This window comes from Barbus barbus (genome assembly GCF_936440315.1).
Source record: "Barbus barbus genome assembly, chromosome: 23".
NCBI classification, from domain to species: Eukaryota; Metazoa; Chordata; class Actinopteri; order Cypriniformes; family Cyprinidae; genus Barbus; species Barbus barbus.
Genome location: NC_136751.1, coordinates 6,490,338 through 6,510,559, shown reverse-complemented (window position 1 = coordinate 6,510,559; position 20,222 = coordinate 6,490,338). Strand labels below are relative to the sequence as shown.

At 37.5% G+C, this 20,222-nt stretch overlaps 2 protein-coding genes across 2 annotated transcripts; both read left to right on the top strand.

The window, feature by feature from the left end:
- Positions 1–4,574: 4,574 nt before the first annotated feature.
- Positions 4,575–10,609, top strand: LOC306842947 (uncharacterized protein). Its single transcript, XM_079374163.1, has 5 exons — positions 4,575–4,723; positions 6,277–6,529; positions 7,476–8,028; positions 9,236–9,532; positions 9,817–10,609. The coding sequence occupies exons 2-5, from the start codon at positions 6,291–6,293 to the stop codon at positions 9,994–9,996; spliced, it is 1,269 nt and encodes a 422-aa protein (XP_079230289.1). The 5' UTR covers positions 4,575–4,723; positions 6,277–6,290; the 3' UTR covers positions 9,997–10,609.
- Positions 10,610–12,240: 1,631 nt separating this feature from the next.
- On the top strand, positions 12,241–19,834 carry ccnl1a (cyclin L1a). The gene is made up of 11 exons (XM_079374700.1): positions 12,241–12,567; positions 12,795–12,869; positions 13,423–13,532; positions 15,486–15,606; positions 15,712–15,776; positions 17,637–17,736; positions 17,844–17,948; positions 18,047–18,188; positions 18,568–18,679; positions 18,770–18,862; positions 18,940–19,834. Exons 1-11 carry the CDS (start codon positions 12,325–12,327, stop codon positions 19,346–19,348), a joined length of 1,575 nt encoding a protein of 524 aa, XP_079230826.1. The 5' UTR covers positions 12,241–12,324; the 3' UTR covers positions 19,349–19,834.
- Positions 19,835–20,222: the final 388 nt, after the last annotated feature.

Genomic DNA, 20,222 nt, shown 5'->3' with positions numbered 1-20,222 from the left:
CACTGGGGCATTAGCTTAAAATAGTTTTGAATTTCCATAAGATTGTGTTGTTAATACAGTCATTTATCACTAAATTTACAAATCACAAAAACTTTTTTGGACTGTGGTTTGTGCCCTAAATGTTCTATTTCTAAAGTCGACCCCCTTGAAAGCCATTGTGTAATTCCCACACTGCTCATTAGTATCATAAACAACTTCATCAAGGCACGTTTGTCATTTGATTTATGAAAGATGCATATTCCTCTCTAAACTATACATAAACATGCAGTTCTCTACACATATACATGTCCCTTCAGTAACCTGAACATTCCGTGCTTTTAGAATATGATGTTTGAATTATCATCCAGCCATTGACTCAATCCATCTGTTAGAGCTCTTAACGGTAATTGCTGTGTCAGTGAAAGGGTTAAATAACATGAACGCGACATTCTGTGAGAGCTTTGGCAGATTTTAGGAGCAGAACCCCTGCAAGCCAGTTTCAGAGTTTGGTTTATGAATCAGTTTATGAACATGGATTATGGTATCTCCGTATATATTAAAAGAGAAAACCTTGCTCAATGACTGGGATGGTTTTTTATCTGCTTCATATGGATGTCATAATCAGTGACTAGGGAATCTGGGAGTTGTATCCATCCATATAGACTAACCTTTTAGTAATGAATAAGTGAAGTCATGAATAACTCATAAATGACTGAATATTGCACTCACTTATAACCATGGGAGTTAATATGTATGTCTAGTTAATGTTTTTTGACTTATTCATATCAGTTTTTGCTTAGATTTTTTACACTTTCTTTGAATTCTAAATGTATAATGCACTATAAAGGTATTAATTTATTATGCTGTAATGCATTATAGTATATTTTCATTAATAATTGTAGCCAAAGTTAAAATGCATTATAATATTTGTTATTCCTTGTCATGTGTTCTAATGCAGTACTTGTTCTAACGGCAGAACAATAACATTATAATGTATTATAACTGTGTTTAAAATATTTCATGAGATCATATGATGTTATATGAAGAATGAAATTAATGCAAAATACTTTTAGGTTTCTAGTTAAGTGTTAGCCTTGTTTCTTATAAAACAGAAGAACTGTGATACTTTTAAAGTGTTTGTGATCCCTTTTGGAGCTTTTGTTGTAAGGAAAAGAGCAGCATGGACGTTCTTCAAAATACCTTTGTGCTTCAAAGCAAAACGAAAGTCATGGAGATTTTGAATTGAATAGATTGATACCTTTAAATGTTCAAACTACTTTTCCTCAAAGATTTACTAAAACAATTAGTGCGTAAGACACAGAAATGTCACGTCTCAGAAGTTGAACAGTGCAAAACAGGTGTGGTCGGTTGGAACTGTGCACATAGATGACATTATATCACAACATTATGACACACTGGACCGACATTATATCACATTATGACACACTGGACCTGCTGAGGTCTCGGTTCACTGATGTCTTCAAATATAAGACTGGCTGCTGGACAAGCAGGCTAATGAATGTTTAAAACAGCACCTCTAGTGTTTCAGTGTAATAATCTTTGCTAGACAGACATTGCCCTCTTGTGGGTCAGTGCATGTACTTTGATGAAGGTCAATGGCAGAAACCTGCTGGAAAACCAAACAAACATGATGTGCTCTTGAAGTGACGCCCCTATGAGGCCCATAAAAAACGGCCCTTCCTCCACCACCCACTATTAGCACAACATTCAGATTCAATGCTCAAAGCTAAATAAACTGCTGGAAAGATTATGTCATATTCATGTCTTAGATTTCAAGAAATTGTTTGTATGGTTGCTGGTTTGCCACTAAACAACAGGAAGTCTTAAATAAGGCCTTTCTGACATGGAAATGTGAACTCCATTACAAACTGAGCAAGACAAGACCATTTGATTTCATTACGCAAACTTTACCCGAGTATCTACACTGAAAAAAAAAATGCTGGGTTAAAAACAACTCAACTTGGGGTATCTGGCAACCCAGCGATGGGTAAATATTGGACAGAACGCATGCTGGGTTATTTTGACCAAGATGTCAACTATTGTTTATAAATGATTATATAAAATGGACTGGACATTAAAAATCACACAAAGAATTACTAGAAGCAACAGCAATAATCATAACATGAGCATTTATTATTAAGCAAGAACACATGGACAAAATACAAGACAAGCTGAATTTATTTGGGTGAATACAGCATAATATTACATATATTTAAACTTGTTTAACAAGCATTTTAGACATAAAAATGTAACATTTAAAAGTAGCATTTAATTTACGTGTATTCAGTTGTTGTCTGTAATTATTTTTTTGACTCTGTAACCTGCCCATGAGATTAGAGAACATACTTTACCGTCAAATTAAACTCAGTATTATAACGAATAAAATCCATTTATGTTATGCAAGGCAAAAGGCATTTCCATCATGCGAAGCGACCGCTGCTGATGCAGCTGACTGACAGCTCATCCTTATGTTGCGTTGTGCAAAATAATACAGTTTACAGCACAGTTAACTTTATAAATTAAATCAAATGTATAAAAACCTTTATTTCGCTGAAGAAGTGCACCAAACTGCTCTCTCCTGTAGAGGACACAAAAAGCCCTCGCTCTGACTGTAACTCAGCAGCTGGGTTGATTTGTCGGAGACAGGCTCAACCCAGCGATTGGCTAGAACAAAATAACAACCCAGCATTAATAATGACCCAGCCACTTAGTTACAGAAAAACTACCCAGCACCTGAGTTAAAATATATTAAAATAACCCAATAAAATGACCCAACAGGCTGAACCCAGCATTTTTTAGAGTGTATGATATGCTGTTGTTTAGCAACTTCAAAGGTGACATTTGTCAAATAATAAGGAAGACCTCAGTATACTCAATGATTCTCAAACTTTGCTCTGAGCTGCCAAAATACCACTGTCTGCCATCAAAAGTTCTCAGACTGAAACATTTAATCAAATTCTTCAAATGCCACATGATCTACATTCATTTTATATTACTGTATTAACATTAGATGTGTTTCTTTTTATTTCTTCCAATGAATTTTAGGAGAAATATCTGTTCAAGTTGATAAGTAAAAGAGAACTCCATCTGAAAACAACATTTCAGCAACAATAAAATGACGCAAACACCCCTTCATACATATTTGTATGCAAATTATATATATATATATATATATATATAGTATATACATACACACACACACATACAGTGGTGGCCAAAATTCTTAGAACACCTGACAGATCTGAAAATATTGACCTTTTTTGCCTCCAAAACATAATTTCATTTCATAATATTCATGAAACATGCAAAGGGTTGCTCTGAGCGCAAGTATCAGATGAAGTAAGTTGTACTGTTTTTAGCCACTTTTAACTGTAATATTTGGTATGTCCACCTTTTACAGCAATTACAGCAGCACATCTCTCTGGCGTAGTGTCAATATATTTCCTAAGAGCTTCAGCATGTTATCCTATGCCTTCTGCAACTCAAGACAAAGGCTTTCCTTTGAATGTACAATAGATCTGTCCAGTATATTTTCCAACTTTGAGATCCGGCCAATCATTTTCATTGTTTCAGCAGATTCATTCCATCACAGTTAGTTCCAGCAATAGTTCGTTTTATGGGTATTGTAATGGCCAATTCAACAAAAACAACTGAAAGCTCTTAAATATACCAAGTGCTCTAACAATTTTGGCCACTAGTGTGTATCAAACCAGTCTCTTTCAAAAAATAAATAAAAAGATCAGCCAGGATTCCAAATTGTATCATTGCTGTCTACATTTATGCTGTTATTTCACACTTAATTTCAGTATTATAGACATACAAAATTAAATAAATACCATGTCTAAGAGATGCTATGTTTGCATTGATTTATGACACTTCATCAAAACCTGAGGGGGTCTTTTGATTCATGAATGGGAAATTGAATTGAACTGGCCACAAACGGGAATTTATTAAATTATGATTCAATGCAATTTGACAATGTCATGCAGCAAAGGAATTTCATTAGTCCAACATGTGTTAAAAGTCATGAATAATTGTATAATTAATTATGCAGAAATACAAAAAATTATTCCATGATATGTAGAACAGATGTGTTGTGAAGTCCAGTTCTGTCAGACCAATTATTTTTGCCACCAATATCCTGCAATTACATTCATTTAATTCTATTGAAATTCTGCTTAAATCCTGCTACCTCAATTCATTTTCAGGAATTGAATTTGACGTTAAAAGGCATTTCTTGGTTCATTTTTGCATTGTGCACAACCTTGCTGGAAACAAATGGTACTATTTTTACATTTTGCATGAGTATACTCATTTCAGAAATAAAAAAATTGTGAAATATCACAATAACCAAAGTGATCAAACAAGATGAGTAGATTTATAGCACATTTCGAATACAATGGTAATTCAAAGTGTTTTACATAGAATACAATAAAAGAGATAATTGCATGCAGTGTGTATGTAATTGTGCCACAGCAACCATCAGGCATGCACTGCCTCAAATCTCCCTCTCTCTCTCTCTCTGTCTCTCTCTCTCGTCTGTGCCATCATACAATAACAGTGCTCTAAAGCCCATTCTCACCATAGCAACCTCAGATGAACATAAAACACTTGATGAACGATATCAGAAGGGGTGGAAAGACTGGACTTACATGTTATGTCACCCTGAGAAATCTGTTCAACAGCACACTGGAGAGAAGCATGGAGTAACTGGCACTCACAGGTAACTTATGTCTCGTTTCCAGTCAACTCATTTGGAATTTCTGGTTATGTGTATTTAAGTGAATGCTAATTTGAATTTTACAAGATGCAGGTTGTCTTATGATCTGAGAATTGTTTGGGGTACCATTAAAATAGGAGTTTAATAGCCATTACTAAGAAATATTACTCAAATAATTTCACTGAAAATGATACAAAATAGCGTCATCTTGATGGCTAATTGTTAATCTTCCTCAGCAGCAGTGTATGTGTGCATTAGCATGTTTTTAAAAGATATTTTGCCTTGATAAATGGCAAGGCAGGAGGCATGGGCAGGAGCCAGTTGTCCGCCCACATAATCCCGAACTCCCACGACATGACAGGCCGTACACGCCTCCAGATCTCCTGTGGCTCATAGCTTGATGTGGAACACACGTTCACATTAAGAAGAACACTTCAACTATAATTAAACTTTTCATCTGTCTGTATGATGCACATAGTTCACCCAAAAATTAAAATTCGGTCATTATTTTACTCAGCCTTGTGTCGTTCCAAATCTGCATGACGTTGAACATAAAAGATGATATTTAGAGAAATGTCTTTTTTTGCCCCATACAATGGATGTCAATGGTCACCAAAACCAGCACTACCAACATTCTTCAGAAATCCACAAATTAAAGAAAGTCATACAGGTTTGGAATGAAATTAATTTATGATTTTTCGGTAAACTAACTAACAACAAAAAAAGTCACTTTCATTTAAAACAAAGTTGAGGCATGCCTTACTAAAACTATTGCTCGTGCAATTTGTATTAAACTTTTGTGTTACAGACATGCATGATATCTCAGATTGTGCGGCTCGTTGTGGAGAGATTTAGAATTTTAGACTTTTAGAATTTAATTTGATTTAAATGATGCATTCAATTTGCTATCTCATTTCATACTGGGGAATTGAATTTGAAGTTAAAAGGCATTTCTCAATTAATTTCTGCATGGTGCACAACCCTGATATACTGACTCCGAACATTAAAAATGCATTGAATTGTGAAAGATCCCAATAAGCAAAATGAACATGATAAGTACTGCAAGAGGACAAGTGAGCAATAATATGAGCAAAAATATTTTTATAGACTTACGATGAAATTCTAATAATATCACTAAAATGTTATCCATGTGTTGTTTCTCCTCTATACGACAGACTGCCAGTAAAGTTCGAAAATAGTAAAATTGCAGCCATTGTTACCATGACAACTGTGACTCCAGATGGAATTACAGCAGAAAGACAGATCAGAAGAGTATTTGAAACCATTCACTGAAAGATCAATATAGAATTTCTAAAGCCATTGGGACAGTGACTTTATAGGTTAAGCAACTGCTTCAGTGATTTACACACTCTTAAAATTATTAATGATTATTAATGATGCAACCAAACTGGCTGAGAATCTAACTGCAGTAAACTTTTACCTCCCCCTGGTGGAATTAGTGTAGTTATCCAGAAACTAATTTGTATAACTGTCCATACTCTTTTAGTAGAGTATAATCTATTTTACTAAACCTTGTAAATCAATTTCCTCCACAGACTATCCTCCTGCCATGGCCCACACAGGCCCAGAGGTGCACTGGAGGTGGTTGGAGCTCCACGACTCGGTGTCTATGGGGTCTGTGGAGAGGAAGGTCCGGACGGCTGCAGGGACCAGACAGTGGAGGATCCACCGTCGACCCAAACCCAGACACTCCTTTCTGGATGAGCGCAGGCTGCACTACGCTGCTTGGGATGGATGTCTGGACCAAGTCAAGGCCATGCTGGAACGTGGCGTGCCTGCTAACTGCCAGTTAGTGATCTAGAACCTTAAAGGAATAGTTCATCCAAAATAATTGCCAATATTTTCATGTAATTCCAAATGATGCCATTTTTTATGTGAACTACATGTTTAACCTGGTAAAGGGGCCATATTGTACATTTTTTAATGATCTGATTTTGTAGCTGAGAAAATGACAAATGATATAAGCTAAGTTTTCCATGTTAAGTTTTTGCTCTCATATAGAGTGTAAAAGTGCTGGAGATTTCTCTGATTTGCAGAATCGTGGTTAATGTAAGTTTCTCACCAGACTTCCTGCAGTTAAACTATTACTTAAAAAAATATAAATGCAAGCTGGAGGATTCAACAAAAGCATATACCATCAATTAAAAACCTTGTAGCTCACAGTAGGTCTGTCTTTAACGGTTTAGAAGTTATCATTAAACTATGTTTAAAGCCTTAAAATAAACACGTTCGTCATATGAAGAGATAGTATCTCTTCACAGGACGTGGATCAATTTAGCTCCATTCATATGGATTTATTTTATGATGCCTTTATTCCCTCTTTGGATACGTTGTGTTACCTAGACGTTCAATGGGGGAACATAAACCTCTCAGGTTTAAAAAAAAAAAAAAAAAAATCTTAATTTGTGGTTTAGGTTTTATGGGTTTGAAATGACATGAGCCTGACAGAATTTTCATATTTCGGTCAACTATGAATTAAGAGAAAATATTTTAACTTATAATATAAATTTTTTTTACTATATCGACAGTATTTTTTGCTATAATGTTGTTTATGTCATGCTTTCCATGATATGTCCCTTTGAAATAAGTATTATTACAGTGTCACACACGTTAGTAACAAAAGGTACCAGTGTAAAAATAGTAACGTCTAATACCATAAAAAAGCTTGTTGTGCTATTCCCAAAATAAATATATAGCTATATTTTTTGCTGACTGGGCCATTTTGTACTTCCAGGGACCCGTATGGTTGGACAGCTGTCCACCACGCCTCTTTCAAGGGTCATCTCATGCTGATCAAGTTCCTGTTGCAAACCGGCCAGGTGGAGGTAAATAGCCAGGACTTCTTCAGCTGCACGCCCCTGCACCGCTCCTGCAGTGGAGGAAACCCTGAGACCACAGGCTTTCTCCTGCAGAAGGGGGCGTCACATTCAGCTAGGTCCTGCTCCGGCCAGACGCCCCTTCACCTGGCTGCAGCCAACGGACACCTGGGCACGGCTCGGGTTCTGCTCCAGCATTTGGCCTCACCGAACCACCAGGACTTTCATAAGTGGACACCTCTGCACTGGGCAGTTTTTGGAGGCTGGGGCGACATGGCGGAGCTCCTGCTGGATAATGGGGCAGACGTGGAGGGAGGAAAGGGTGTGGGCATGAGTCCCCTGCAGCTGGCGGTGTTGGTGGGGAATGAGGCGGGGGTGAGGTTACTGCTCCACCGAGGTGCAGATGCCAATATGAGGGGTCCTAACGGCCGCACAGCCATGCACCTTTGTGCCTGCTCTGGAGACAAGAAGGTGATTGACTATGTGCAAACCATCGTTTGTTTGGTCTTTCAAAGATTTTATTTCATTAACCTGACAAGTCCTGCTACTAGTTCATTCTAAGAATGGCTCCTAATGTCAACCTGGTTTAAAGAGGTTTTTCACAAATGGTTTCAAATGTGCAATATGCACTGATAATAATAATAATAGTCAAATAATAATAGAGGATAGTCTGTGTACGGTAATTGAAAATCATGGTTTCTGGTTTAAACCTGTTCTGTTCAGTTTGCAAATAACACTTCCCATGGAAAAATTTTTTAATATTCAAGTCTTTTGAAGTCTTTATTCATGTTAAGTAAACTAAATGAAACATTGACTAACAAAATGTTTAAAGTTTTTTCTTAAGTTAAAATTCTAGCTTCATACAATAGCTAATTGAATTGTAAAAATCCCCCCAAAATATTAGATTTTCCTACAGTAAGAAACATTTTGGCTTGTGTCTAAAGACGTATATATGGTGTTTATAATCAATATATATATATATTTAATTGGTCAAATTTAACAAATGATGGGTGGTGCCTCCTTTGAGTTAATTATGAGCTACTTTTTTCAGTTAAATATTACTACTGTTTATTAATTTAATGTAGAATATTTAGAGATGCATACAACTGAAAATACCACTGTTGCCCATAAAATTGATGGGCAAAACATCACATCTACCAACTGTTTTGAGGGAAATCACCAGAAAAACACCAGAGACTGTGTAAATGACGTTTGTGGCTGGAACATTGGCTAGTGGGACACTATATTAAATGCAGCTTGATGACACAGAAAAATGATACAGAAAATTGGCAGTGTGACATCTTAGTTACTTTACAGCTACTGTAATAATACTAATGTTATGCTATCCAATGTTATCCAGCACTGATCATGTAATCTTCTCCCCCCCAAAAAAAATCTGTATACATGAAGTGTCTTATAAACACCTCGATGCATTTGTTTCCAATCAACCCTAATACCGCAGCATAGCTTGCATTTGCCAAGACTGTGAATTCAAGGTCTTGCTGCCCTTTTGGCTGTGTTCTGTCAGAGTCACGCCAACTGCGTGCTGTGAAACAGATGGCATTTGTGTGGGTGAAGGGCAGTGTTCTGTTCCTGTCTCCTTAGCACCATTTGATCTTTCTTTTACTCTATAATTTTCATCTGTCTCATCTAAACCATATCATCCCCTTCCCCATAGATCCTCCAGCAGCTGTTAACAGTAGGGGCTAAGGTTGATGTCAGGGATGGAGATGTGGCGTCTCCGCTGCATCTGGCTGCCCGCAGTGGCTCTAGGGCTGTGGTGCACTTGTTGATTCTGAATGGAGCAGGACTTGAGGACAGGGACAACCTCAAAATGACACCACTGCACTACTCAACACTCAGGGACAATGCTGAGGCTGCCAAACTGTTGCTGCACTATGGGGCAGATGAGAATGCAGTGGAGAGGCTCGGACAGACACCTTTGCACTTGGCCTCTGAGAGGGGTCACTGCAAGGTGTGTTGATTCGCTCTCATTTTTATGGTTTCCATGAGTTCATACACTACCAATCCAAAGTTTGTAATAATTGAGATAATTTGAATTGGAAAAAGCCTCTTATGCTCACCAAGGCTGCATTTATTTGATTAAAAATACAGTAAAAACTGTAATGTTATGAAATATTAAAAACAATTGAGATGATGTGATTCCGCTTTCATACAGGAAAATGTAGGAAATCAGTGTCTTTATAAATGTTTACCTGTGTCTTTCCTTTCTCACTACACTTGTGATTCAATCCACAGGTCCTCAAGGTTCTGCTAGACAAAGGGGCTGATCCCGCTATAAGGAGCAGCTGGAGAGAAACAGCAGAAGATGTTGCAAGGACACACAATCAGCTAGGTGTAGTCCAGCTCCTGCAGCAACACCAGGCGGTCAGGATGAGAGATCAAGCTCAGGACAGTGTGGAGAGAGAAAAAAAATAACAACCGTGAATTAAGGCCTGTTCACACTGAGGATTAAAACTAGAATGATAACTATAATGTTTTATTAATCATTCTAATTCTAACTTTAATGACGTTGGTGAATAATGTTCCTTTCCAGCTGATGGATGATAAAAACATTGACAGCCAATCCAAATCCAAGAAGACTTTAAAGGCCTCAAGTTGCTGTTATAGTTATCTTTATAGTTACCGTCTTAGTGTGAACGGGCCCTAACAGTTTATAATAATAATAATTAATAATATTCCAAGAATATTTATATTATGGGTATGGTCACATTTACCATTGTTTGGCAAATGTAATAGTAATTCATGTAAACAATTCATTCAAAAGATTGGAGATTTTGCTCGGGTTCAAGGTGGTCACACACATTTACTGATCAACAGAAAGCTCCTTGGTTTGAAAGTGACTTCTGTGAGAGCTGTATATACCATAATTATGACTAGAGCCATTGCTACAAATCATGGGACGCTTATTTATTTATTTTTTGGATGGTGGATAAATACTCTGGTAATAACTGTAGTGCCTATAGTATTTTGTTGTAAAGTGTGTTATATTTTTAAGGGTCTCTATGGAATAAAATCACCTTTAAAATTCAGACACTAGGCTGGGTGACAATTTCTAATAAAACAGGTGAAGCATTAAAGGAAATGAAAGGATGATGTGTAGCCAAGTATGGTGTCCCATACTCAGAATTTGTGCTCTGCGTTTCACCCATCCAAGTGAACACACACACACACAAACCATGAACACACACACTCAGAGCATAAATGTGCATTAGTGGACATATTTATTGAATTTTCAACCTATTTTGGGTGCATTTTAAGCAAGAAATAGTAATTTTTAAGCAATAGAAAAATACTCAGAAGGTTGGGTTAACCATTTAACCTAACCACTGGGTCAAAACAAGCTAATCACTGTTTTGTCCACATTTCACCCAGCGCTGGGTTGTTTTTAACCCAGCATTTTTAGTGTGATTACTGTTAGACTTCTCAAAATCCTTCATCACTTTTATCATCACATAAGATGACAAAAATTTCACAACCACCACATAATCAGACATTAACATCTCTTTTCACGTTGAGATCATTTTTACAGATTTAAAATCATATGACGATAATAGCTATGATATTTAAAAAAATGAAAATCAAATCTTTGCATAGCTATGACTAGCTATGAAAACACTGGCATCTAATGCTTTGGAAAAACAAGGAGTTAATCTTAAAAAAATAAAGCATATACATAAATCCAGATTGGAAATACAACAGTTAACAAACAAATGTGTCCTAAACTCCTGAAACATAGAGCAGTCAATGCAATTTAGGAAGAAATCAATCAAATCTGTATGCGTGTGAAAATATTCAGGTGTAAACCCCTTTGCGATCGTTAACATTTTCATAAGTAACTGTAATTTAATTATACATTTTTCTCAGTAACTGTAACAGATTAGTTACATTTATTTAGTAATTTAATCATGTAATTCCGTTACATGTAACTAGTTACTCTCAATCACACTGAACCACTCATATTCTCCCAAAGAAAATCTGATTGCACTGATAGAAAATACATTAGCATGGTTACTTCCTCAGTTTTATGGAATACAATACGACAAAAGGGTCCCAGTTGTGCAGATTATTTTATTTTGTTAAAAATGTAGTATTTTTTTTTTATTTTATTTTTTTTAGTAAAATCCACATATTACATAATAGCCTATAGCTTACTTTCTCCAAGGAGACAAGTATATAGTCCACTAAGTGTACGTTACTATTTATTTTTCATAATGCGTTGATGTTGAATAGACTCATATAAAACCTATAATGCATATTTATTTTATTTTTTATTATAATTTTTTTAAGAAACAGCACAGCATTGAATTACAATAATGTAACACGAAATATTAAGGAAAAATGCACAAAAAAGAAAGTAAACAATAGATTAAGGGAATTTGTTATGAGTTTGATGGGAAATCTCAGCAAGGAAGACTTCAAATCTAGGCACAGTGTTAGGAATTTGGTGTTGTAAATAACACACAACAAAAAAATTAATTCGTGTAATAATTTCTACCTGTTTGAGAGCCCTCGCAATTCATACCAGGAATATATTTAAAACGTATAATTATTTATGGGCACAAAAACGTACTTTAAAGTAATACGGTGGGTTACAGCGTTGAATAAAGTAACAGCCATCTGACAGCGATTGGTTTGTTGAGGTCACGTGACACATCTCTGCACCAATCAGCGAGCTGTCCGGTGCTGTTTTCCGCTCTGGGTTCTAGAGTGAAGCGTCCTCGGCAGGTACCGACGACAGCGATCATGGAGGCGTCGATGGCCACCGGTCCCGCCGCAAACGCGCCTGCTAATAGCGAGGGCATATTAATAGGGGATAAAGTATATTCCCTAGTCTTCCTCACCATCGATAATTCTTTGATTCCAGAGGAAAATCTCTCCCCGACCCCGTCTATGCAGGATGGCCTCGACCTGTACACCGAGACGGACCTGCGGATCCTGGGCTGCGAGCTCATCCAGGCCGCCGGGATCCTGCTGCGACTGCCGCAGGTAAATCATGAACAAAACAAAACACACCAGATATGTCAGCGGACTAAACAACCCATTCCCAATTTAATTAGATATTTAGTGTATATAATGTGTGTAATCTAAATGAGTTTGAACGGCTTTCGCGAGCGGCGTCCGTCGGCTAGACAAAAACAAAATGGCGGACGCTGCTTTTGAAACGAAACAGGGCCGTTTATATTAAATTTTGTTTATTCGTAATTATGTTTCAGGTGGCCATGGCGACCGGACAAGTGCTTTTTCAGCGATTCTTCTACTCGAAGTCCTTCGTGAAACACAGTTTTGAGGTAAGAGACTGAAGCCGTGTTTACAAGCAATGCGGATGGCAGCCATGTTGTTTGAGTTAACGTTTCTGTAAATGACATTCAACCGGATTATTGCGCCATGGTGTGTAAATATTATATTTTAAACGCTGTCGTCATAACAGGATAGTTATAATGGGCGTTTTGTTTTTCAAATACCAGAGAACTGCCTAACTAGACGATATTTTGGGGCATTACAGGCTAACTGTTTAGCTAGACAGTTATGTATATATATATATATATATATATATATATATATATATATGTGTGTGTGTGTGTGTACATAATACATACATACTCTCGTTATAATTATACAATTAAGATTGTACATTTTGTATATAGTTGTAGTAGACCTTTGTTGTTTTTTTCCATACAAATTAAATGCATGTTACACAAACATTTGCATATTTTAGCCATTTATCATCAGAAAATGGTATTGTCTGCTAACAAGTTGATATATTTATCAGTCTATTAACTAATAAATGCTCTGTAATAGTGTTTTTGACCGCTCTTTCTGTCATCTGTTCTCTCTCTCTAGATTGTGGCCATGGCCTGTGTTAACTTGGCTTCAAAGATCGAAGAAGCCCCTCGACGAATTAGGGACGTCATCAACGTGTTTCATCATTTGAGGCAGCTCCGAGGCAAAAGGTAAGCATGGCACATTCTCGCAGAGTTTCTGTCACACCGTTTCCTCTGTCCGTTACCTGTGCAAGCAACCTCCCACCTTAACCGATTTATTTTTCTTTGGATAACATTTAATGTCATCACCTCAAATTGTAAACGATTCAGGTATACTTTAACATGTTAATTGTGAGTAGTCTGTGCACTTCTGTTTGTCTTTGATATGATGTCTTGATTTTGTTTGCTTTATTCTAAACCATTTTAAAGCTTTTCAGTTCCTTCATCAGTCATAATTGGTAGTAACAGCAGGATATTCTGATTACCTGAGCAAGTAAAAACATTCAGACGGCTCAAAAGTGTAAACTTGAGCAAGGGATTTTCCAATTGAGCTGTATTGTGGCTGATTACTGGCTAGTATAATTTGAATTCCAGAATGAAGTAGAGAACAATTTAAAAAGGAAAAATTGTTCATCTGAAATCAAGGATGCGGTATTAACTTGAATTCTTTTTTCCCTTGCAACCAACTAACAGCGACCAGCTACATTTACCAATGCCTGGGTGATGTGGAATGGTACGTAGAGATGAAGCAGTCGGCATGGCAACAGTGAGCGAGGTGTCGCTTCCCCCCCTCCCCTGGGAGAAGCCAGTGGTCTGAAAGCGGTCACTGGGATATCGGGGATCGACAGGTTGGCCGCTGGTCCGAAGCGTCTGGGTGACTCCTGTATCTCAGTTTAAGCTTATTGTCTCTGCCAGCACAGGTGACGATCTTAATTTTCATTTCATTTTTAAAAAAGACACCTCACCAAACGTCATAGCTTCCACAGAAATATTTCATGCTTCACATGCGATTTTAAAATCTCTTAAATATTCACATGATGGGAGCCGTGAGGGTTGCATAATGAGAATATAAAAAAATAAAAAAAGCACAATGTAAGCATTGTTTAGATTGGGTGTCTTTGACAATTTATTGTCTAAAATTCACAATGAAATGTTACGTTATATGTAGAACAGTCATGAATTGTCATTGGCATTTCATTTTTGAGATCATTGTGTGTGTTCACTCTTAGAAATAACTAACCAAGATGTTTAGTGTAGATGATTTAGATGTTTTATGATTATGAATTTAGATGTAATTGTGTGAAAACATAAAACTAAAGAGATTGTATTTGTGCTTTATGAAATATTCACGCACTTGTGGATGGGTGCAGTGAAAATAAATTTCAGATAAGATCTGTGAAAAAAAAAAAATGGTTAAATCAGAGAGAAATATTTAAATTTGGTTAGTTTAGTAAAATAAAGACTAGACTGGTAATATTTTGTTTTGGAATATTAGGTATACAACTTGGTTTTAGTCAAAAATTACATTTGAAGTGTTTGTTTTTATCATAACTGGACAGTTATAGTATTTCAATAGTTAAAGGAGTAAAAGAATGTCTTGCAGTTAGGGAGTATTTCTTAATTTTGAATAGCATATTTAGATAATGTGGTTGAAAGATGATTACCTGACACACCTGAAGGCTCATTCATGCTATTGTCAGATCATGACTCAGCAGTGTTTATGATGAAGAGCTCACTACGTCTCTTCTACGTTTTTTGATTGTTAAACTGAGTCTGTGTATACTGTGTTGAGATTTTTGGTGCTTTTGGTCCCCAAGATTTATCTGGTTAGTGTATTGTGATATTGGTTGTTTTTAGCAGAACTTTTTTTTTCTTTCTTTCTGTCGAAGCTATGATGTGGTGAGAGGTGAGCTTTTTTTTTTTCTTCGTCTCTGACGGTCACTTGTGGCAGTGCTGAAAGTCTTACACTGAAATTACAGGAGTCACAAAACTGGACCTGTTGCCTTTAGTTGGTTGGAAGGGAAACAGAATGATTTGAATTTAAAATGAAGCAAGCAAACAAAAAAAAGCATTTTTTTTCATTGTCTTGAATAATATTTGAGTCAGGGGAAACGATTTTCCTTTCGTTCCTTCACAAATCAGGAATCCAAGTCCATTGATACTTGATCAGAACTACATAAACACCAAAAACCAGGTGATTAAAGCTGAACGGCGTGTGCTGAAGGAGCTGGGCTTCTGCGTCCACGTCAAACACCCACACAAGGTACGTACCATTCAGTTCCTGCTCTTGCCGTTTTGTTTTTAGAGTTTAAACTTTTAGTAGAATGAAAAGGAATAACTTTAACATGCAGTTTCATCGGCCTTGTAGATTATCGTCATGTACCTGCAAGTCCTTGAATGTGAGAAGAACCAAACGTTGGTCCAGACAGCCTGGTGAGTAAATAAACAATCCTGCATTGGGTGTCTAGACACTGAGGTGTAACCAGTAATTAACCCCTCTGCCTCCTTTATGTAATTTTTCTGTCCTCTCATCTGATGGATTGGTGTATTTGTGACTCGTGTGTTGGTGTGTCTTCTGTTTTAAATCTCTTGTTCATGGCTGTAATTAAAAGAAAGTGGAGAGCTTAGTTTAACTTTGTCCTTTCTTTCTACTCTTTGATTAAAGGGTAGTCCATGATGGTAAGTGTCATAAAGAACCTCTGAACTCTGCTCCTCCAACCACATGACCTCAGGAATCTCCCCCCATTGGCTGCCCTTCTCGTGACAGCCAATCCAGTGAGAGCTCTCTGCCCGAGAATCACTGAAGGGGGCCTTTTCCAGCTGCCAGCAGCATCTTGTTTTCTTGCGGTTGTCCAAAAGGATTTGTATTTTGGTTTTTGCTTCAAGTCTCAAGATTTCTTTTTTTTTTTTTTTTTTTTTTAAAGGTAGTTTTAAAGCCTGAATATTTGAATTCATTATTAAACCTCAACTACTATATTTAGGGGGTGTAAGTAGTCTTGTCTTTTGTTTTCTAAATATAATCCAGTTTAAAGGGTAAACTACCCAAAAATGAAAATCACCGTGATGTCTTCTCAAACCTATATGATTTTTTTTCTTCGTAGAATAGCAATGGAAAAAGTTCACATTACTCATTCCCTTAAATTGAAAGCATATAGTGTCCAGATCAAAGATTCTCTTTATTCCAAGTCTTCTGAACAAAAAATTTAAGCTATGCATATTCAAATTTGGTCTTGTCTTATTTTGATGTGCTTATTTTGATAAGTTTGCATAATAAATAACGTGTAACCAAATGGTATAACAACTTCACATTTAAAGGTATCATATGGCTTGAGAAGACTTGTAATATGATGCACAATGTGCTTCTTCGTGCTTTTATATTCACTTTGCATCCATTATATGGAGGATCTTAAATCTTGATCTTGTTAAATATTTCTCCTTTTTTGTGTTCCACTGTGGAAAGTTTAGGTTTAGAATGACATGGTGAATAAATGACCATTTTCATTTTTGTTGAACCATTCCTTTAAATATGCGATTGTTATCAATAATTTGGTGCGAGGCGTTGTCTTACGGGAACTCTCTCTTCCTCAGTTTATGCTTGAATGACTTGTTTGAAGCTCAGCTTTTCCACATAAATCCAATGGCCTGTAGCATAAACTCTTTATTGTTTCCGTTCCAGCACAATGCACATCAGTGTAGTATTTCCCACAGAGCTGGGTCCACAGTGTCCATCTGCCTGTTTGCATCCCATATCTGGCCGTCATTCAGAAGTTAAAGATTTTGTCTGTCTGCAAGTCTCCATTTAGCCATCTAGTCTGAGATGTGTATTTGTTCATTCCCAGAGCAGCTGCTCTCAGTCCCGCTTTGACTCCTAGTCACCATGCATGCCGTTTAGTGTTATGAGTCGCATGCAGTGCTACACCCCCATTCTCTCATCTGCTTATTTTATGGAAAGTTAATCTGTTATTTCTGACGTTTTCAAGAAATGGAGTTGTAGTAATTTGTTGCATGCAAACTAGTGGAACCAGTTCTATTTTTGACAAACCTGCTCCCATGAGCTTGTCTGTGCACATGTGCACTGAACATGTGTCTGTCCACACTGCATGCTTGCCTTTACACGTTTGTTGAACAACAGAGGAACGTGAGGCAGAGAGGGAAAGGGCAAAGTTAAACTCAAGCCTCCATTTATATTTGATCTTTTTATTTGCATCATGTGACAAACCTCGTACATAAACTTATAGATGAACAACCCATGCAGGGAAATGGCAATTTTGTGGTTCACCTTTTGTGTTGCAGGAACTATATGAACGACAGCCTTCGCACTAATGTATTTGTGAGATTTCAAGCTGAAACCATCGCCTGTGCCTGCATTTACCTCGCTGCACGAGTGCTACAGGTACAAAACCATTGCCTGGCCATCTTCATCTCCACCTCCGTTTACTCTAAGCTCAGTTTTTTTTTTAATGCCTTTTAATGATCTTTTTCAATCATTCTTTCTCTCAGATATCTTTACCCTCTCGGCCGCAATGGTACCTGCTGTTTGGTGTCACAGAGGAGGAGATCAAAGATATATGTGTAACCACTTTGAAGTTGTACACAAGAAAAAAGGTTAGACTCGTTTGCCCTCGCTCCCGTTTTAGAGTTAGCTGGTCTTCACGTGTGTTATATCGAGTCTGTTTCTAATTTGTTTCCTTTTTGACTTGTAGCCAAATTATGAATTGCTGGAGAAGGAAGTGGACAAGCGGAAGGTGGCTCTACAGGAAGCCAAACTGAAGGCCAAAGGACTGAATCCAGATGGCACTCCTGCTCTCTCCACATTGGGTGGATTCTCTCCTGGATCCAAACCATGTAAGTTGTCACTTCCACTGCCTACTGTGCAGTCTAACCTTTTTTTAAAAGATAAAACCATCTTGGTCTTTGCCTTCGCTTTACTTTTAAGCATTGTTTACCCTTGTTGTTCCAAACACACAACTTTTTTCTTTCTATGACACAAAAGAAGTAGTTAGTCCAGGCTGCTCTTTTCTATACAATTCACGTAAAACCCAAAGTTTTTATGGGAATGCATTTGTGTTCCTCCATAAAGCTATTGTATGGCTTCAGAAGACTTAGCACAGGAGTCGTGTGGACTGTTTTAATACCTCTTGATTGTTGGAGCTTGACTTTTGGAAAAGAGCAGCAGGAACATTCTGCTAAACTTGTCCTCATCAAATTGGATTCTTCCTGTTAGGTTCACCTAATATAATGAAAGCAGATGAGAAGTCTCCTAACCCTCAAATGCTTAAGGCCATGAAGAAAGAACCAGAAGATCGGCCTCAGGGCTCTAAGAGCCCACACAACGGGTGAGTGTTTGACTGGCTTGACTTTCATCAAGTACTTGTTTTGTTTAATTAATACCCACTAATTAAGAATCTTCCTTGTCCTTTCTTTAGACTCAGGAAAGATAGTAAGTTAGGTCGGAACAGTAGAAGTGCGAGTCGTTCCAGAACGAGATCCCGGTCCAGATCGCGCTCTCCCAGACGACAGTAAGTACCTCTTGCAATGCACTGCTCTATGCTCTATAATGTTGGTGTCTATACTCAACCGTTTTTTTTTCTTGTAGTTACAATAACAGGCGCAGTCACTCAGGCACCTACAGCTCACGGTCCCAGAGCCGCTCTCATAGCCGCAGCCCATCCCCACGACGACACGCCAACCACGGCCCTCCATCTCCCCTCCTGCCACACTTGAAGTCAAAGCAGCGCTCAGACGACCTGCACCAGCACAGCAGACACGGACACAAGAGGAAACGCTCACGCAGCCGCTCTCGTTCCACCAGCAAGCCCCGTGAGCGGGAGAGAGAGCGCGACCGGGACCGAGGTTCCTCAGACTTAACGAAGAAGCACAAGCACGAGCGTAGCAGTGGAGGCCATCATCGCGACCGGCGGGAACGCTCGCGCTCATATGAACGCTCTCATAAAAGCAAACACCACAGCAGCAGCCATTCAAGCCACAGCCGTCACAGACGCTGAGTGTTTTCCAGTTACGTCACGTCTGTGTGAGTGAGTTTGTGTTTGATTTAAAGTGGTCAGTGTTGACCTAGTTGTCTGTTTAATTTTTTTTTCTCTTGTTATTTTGGCGGTTTAGTTTTAAATGTTGAAAGGATATGAAACTACATATTTACAGTGTAAAGATGGGTTCAGTGTTGATGTAATATGGGAAATGCTTTGATTTATAAAAGCAACCTTTTTCAGAAGGTGGGAAAATTACTAGTTACATGGAAAATGTTTTCAGGAAAGACACCAATACTTTGCACAGCTATAGAAAAAAAAATAAAAAAAAAGATGCTCTACAGGCAGAAGAAAATTGGTTTCTCTGAAAATAGATCATATTTTTTTACAACTGGATGCAGACTTTTTTTTTTTTTGATCATGGTGACTTTGTTACACTGGTTTTCAGTCTGCACGTCTTCATGTCTGATTTTTACTCAATAAAAAGTGACTTATTCCTACTGTCAATTGTTGTTTTTGTACTCTATGGAACTTGGATTTATGAATTAAAAATAATTTCTTGCTCTGACTTCATTAAAATCCCTTGATGTTTACCCACATTATCACAAAAATATCACAACAGTAGAAACAGAGATGTAGCATTAAAAAGTTTGATTAATTCTAGAGAATTGCCTCCAATCTTAAATGTTCTCTCTCTTTTATGTAGACTTTGATGAAAGGTTTTGATCCACTTTAAATGTTAGTTACCCATCTCAACAAATGGATATGGTAAATAAACAAGAAAAACAAATACCCAGTGGTGTTCTTCAGTAGGTTTTCTGGGCCATTTGTGCAGTATTCCATTGGGCCCCTGTAGAAATAGGCCCCCATTTATAGTGATTATGTGGTTTCTATC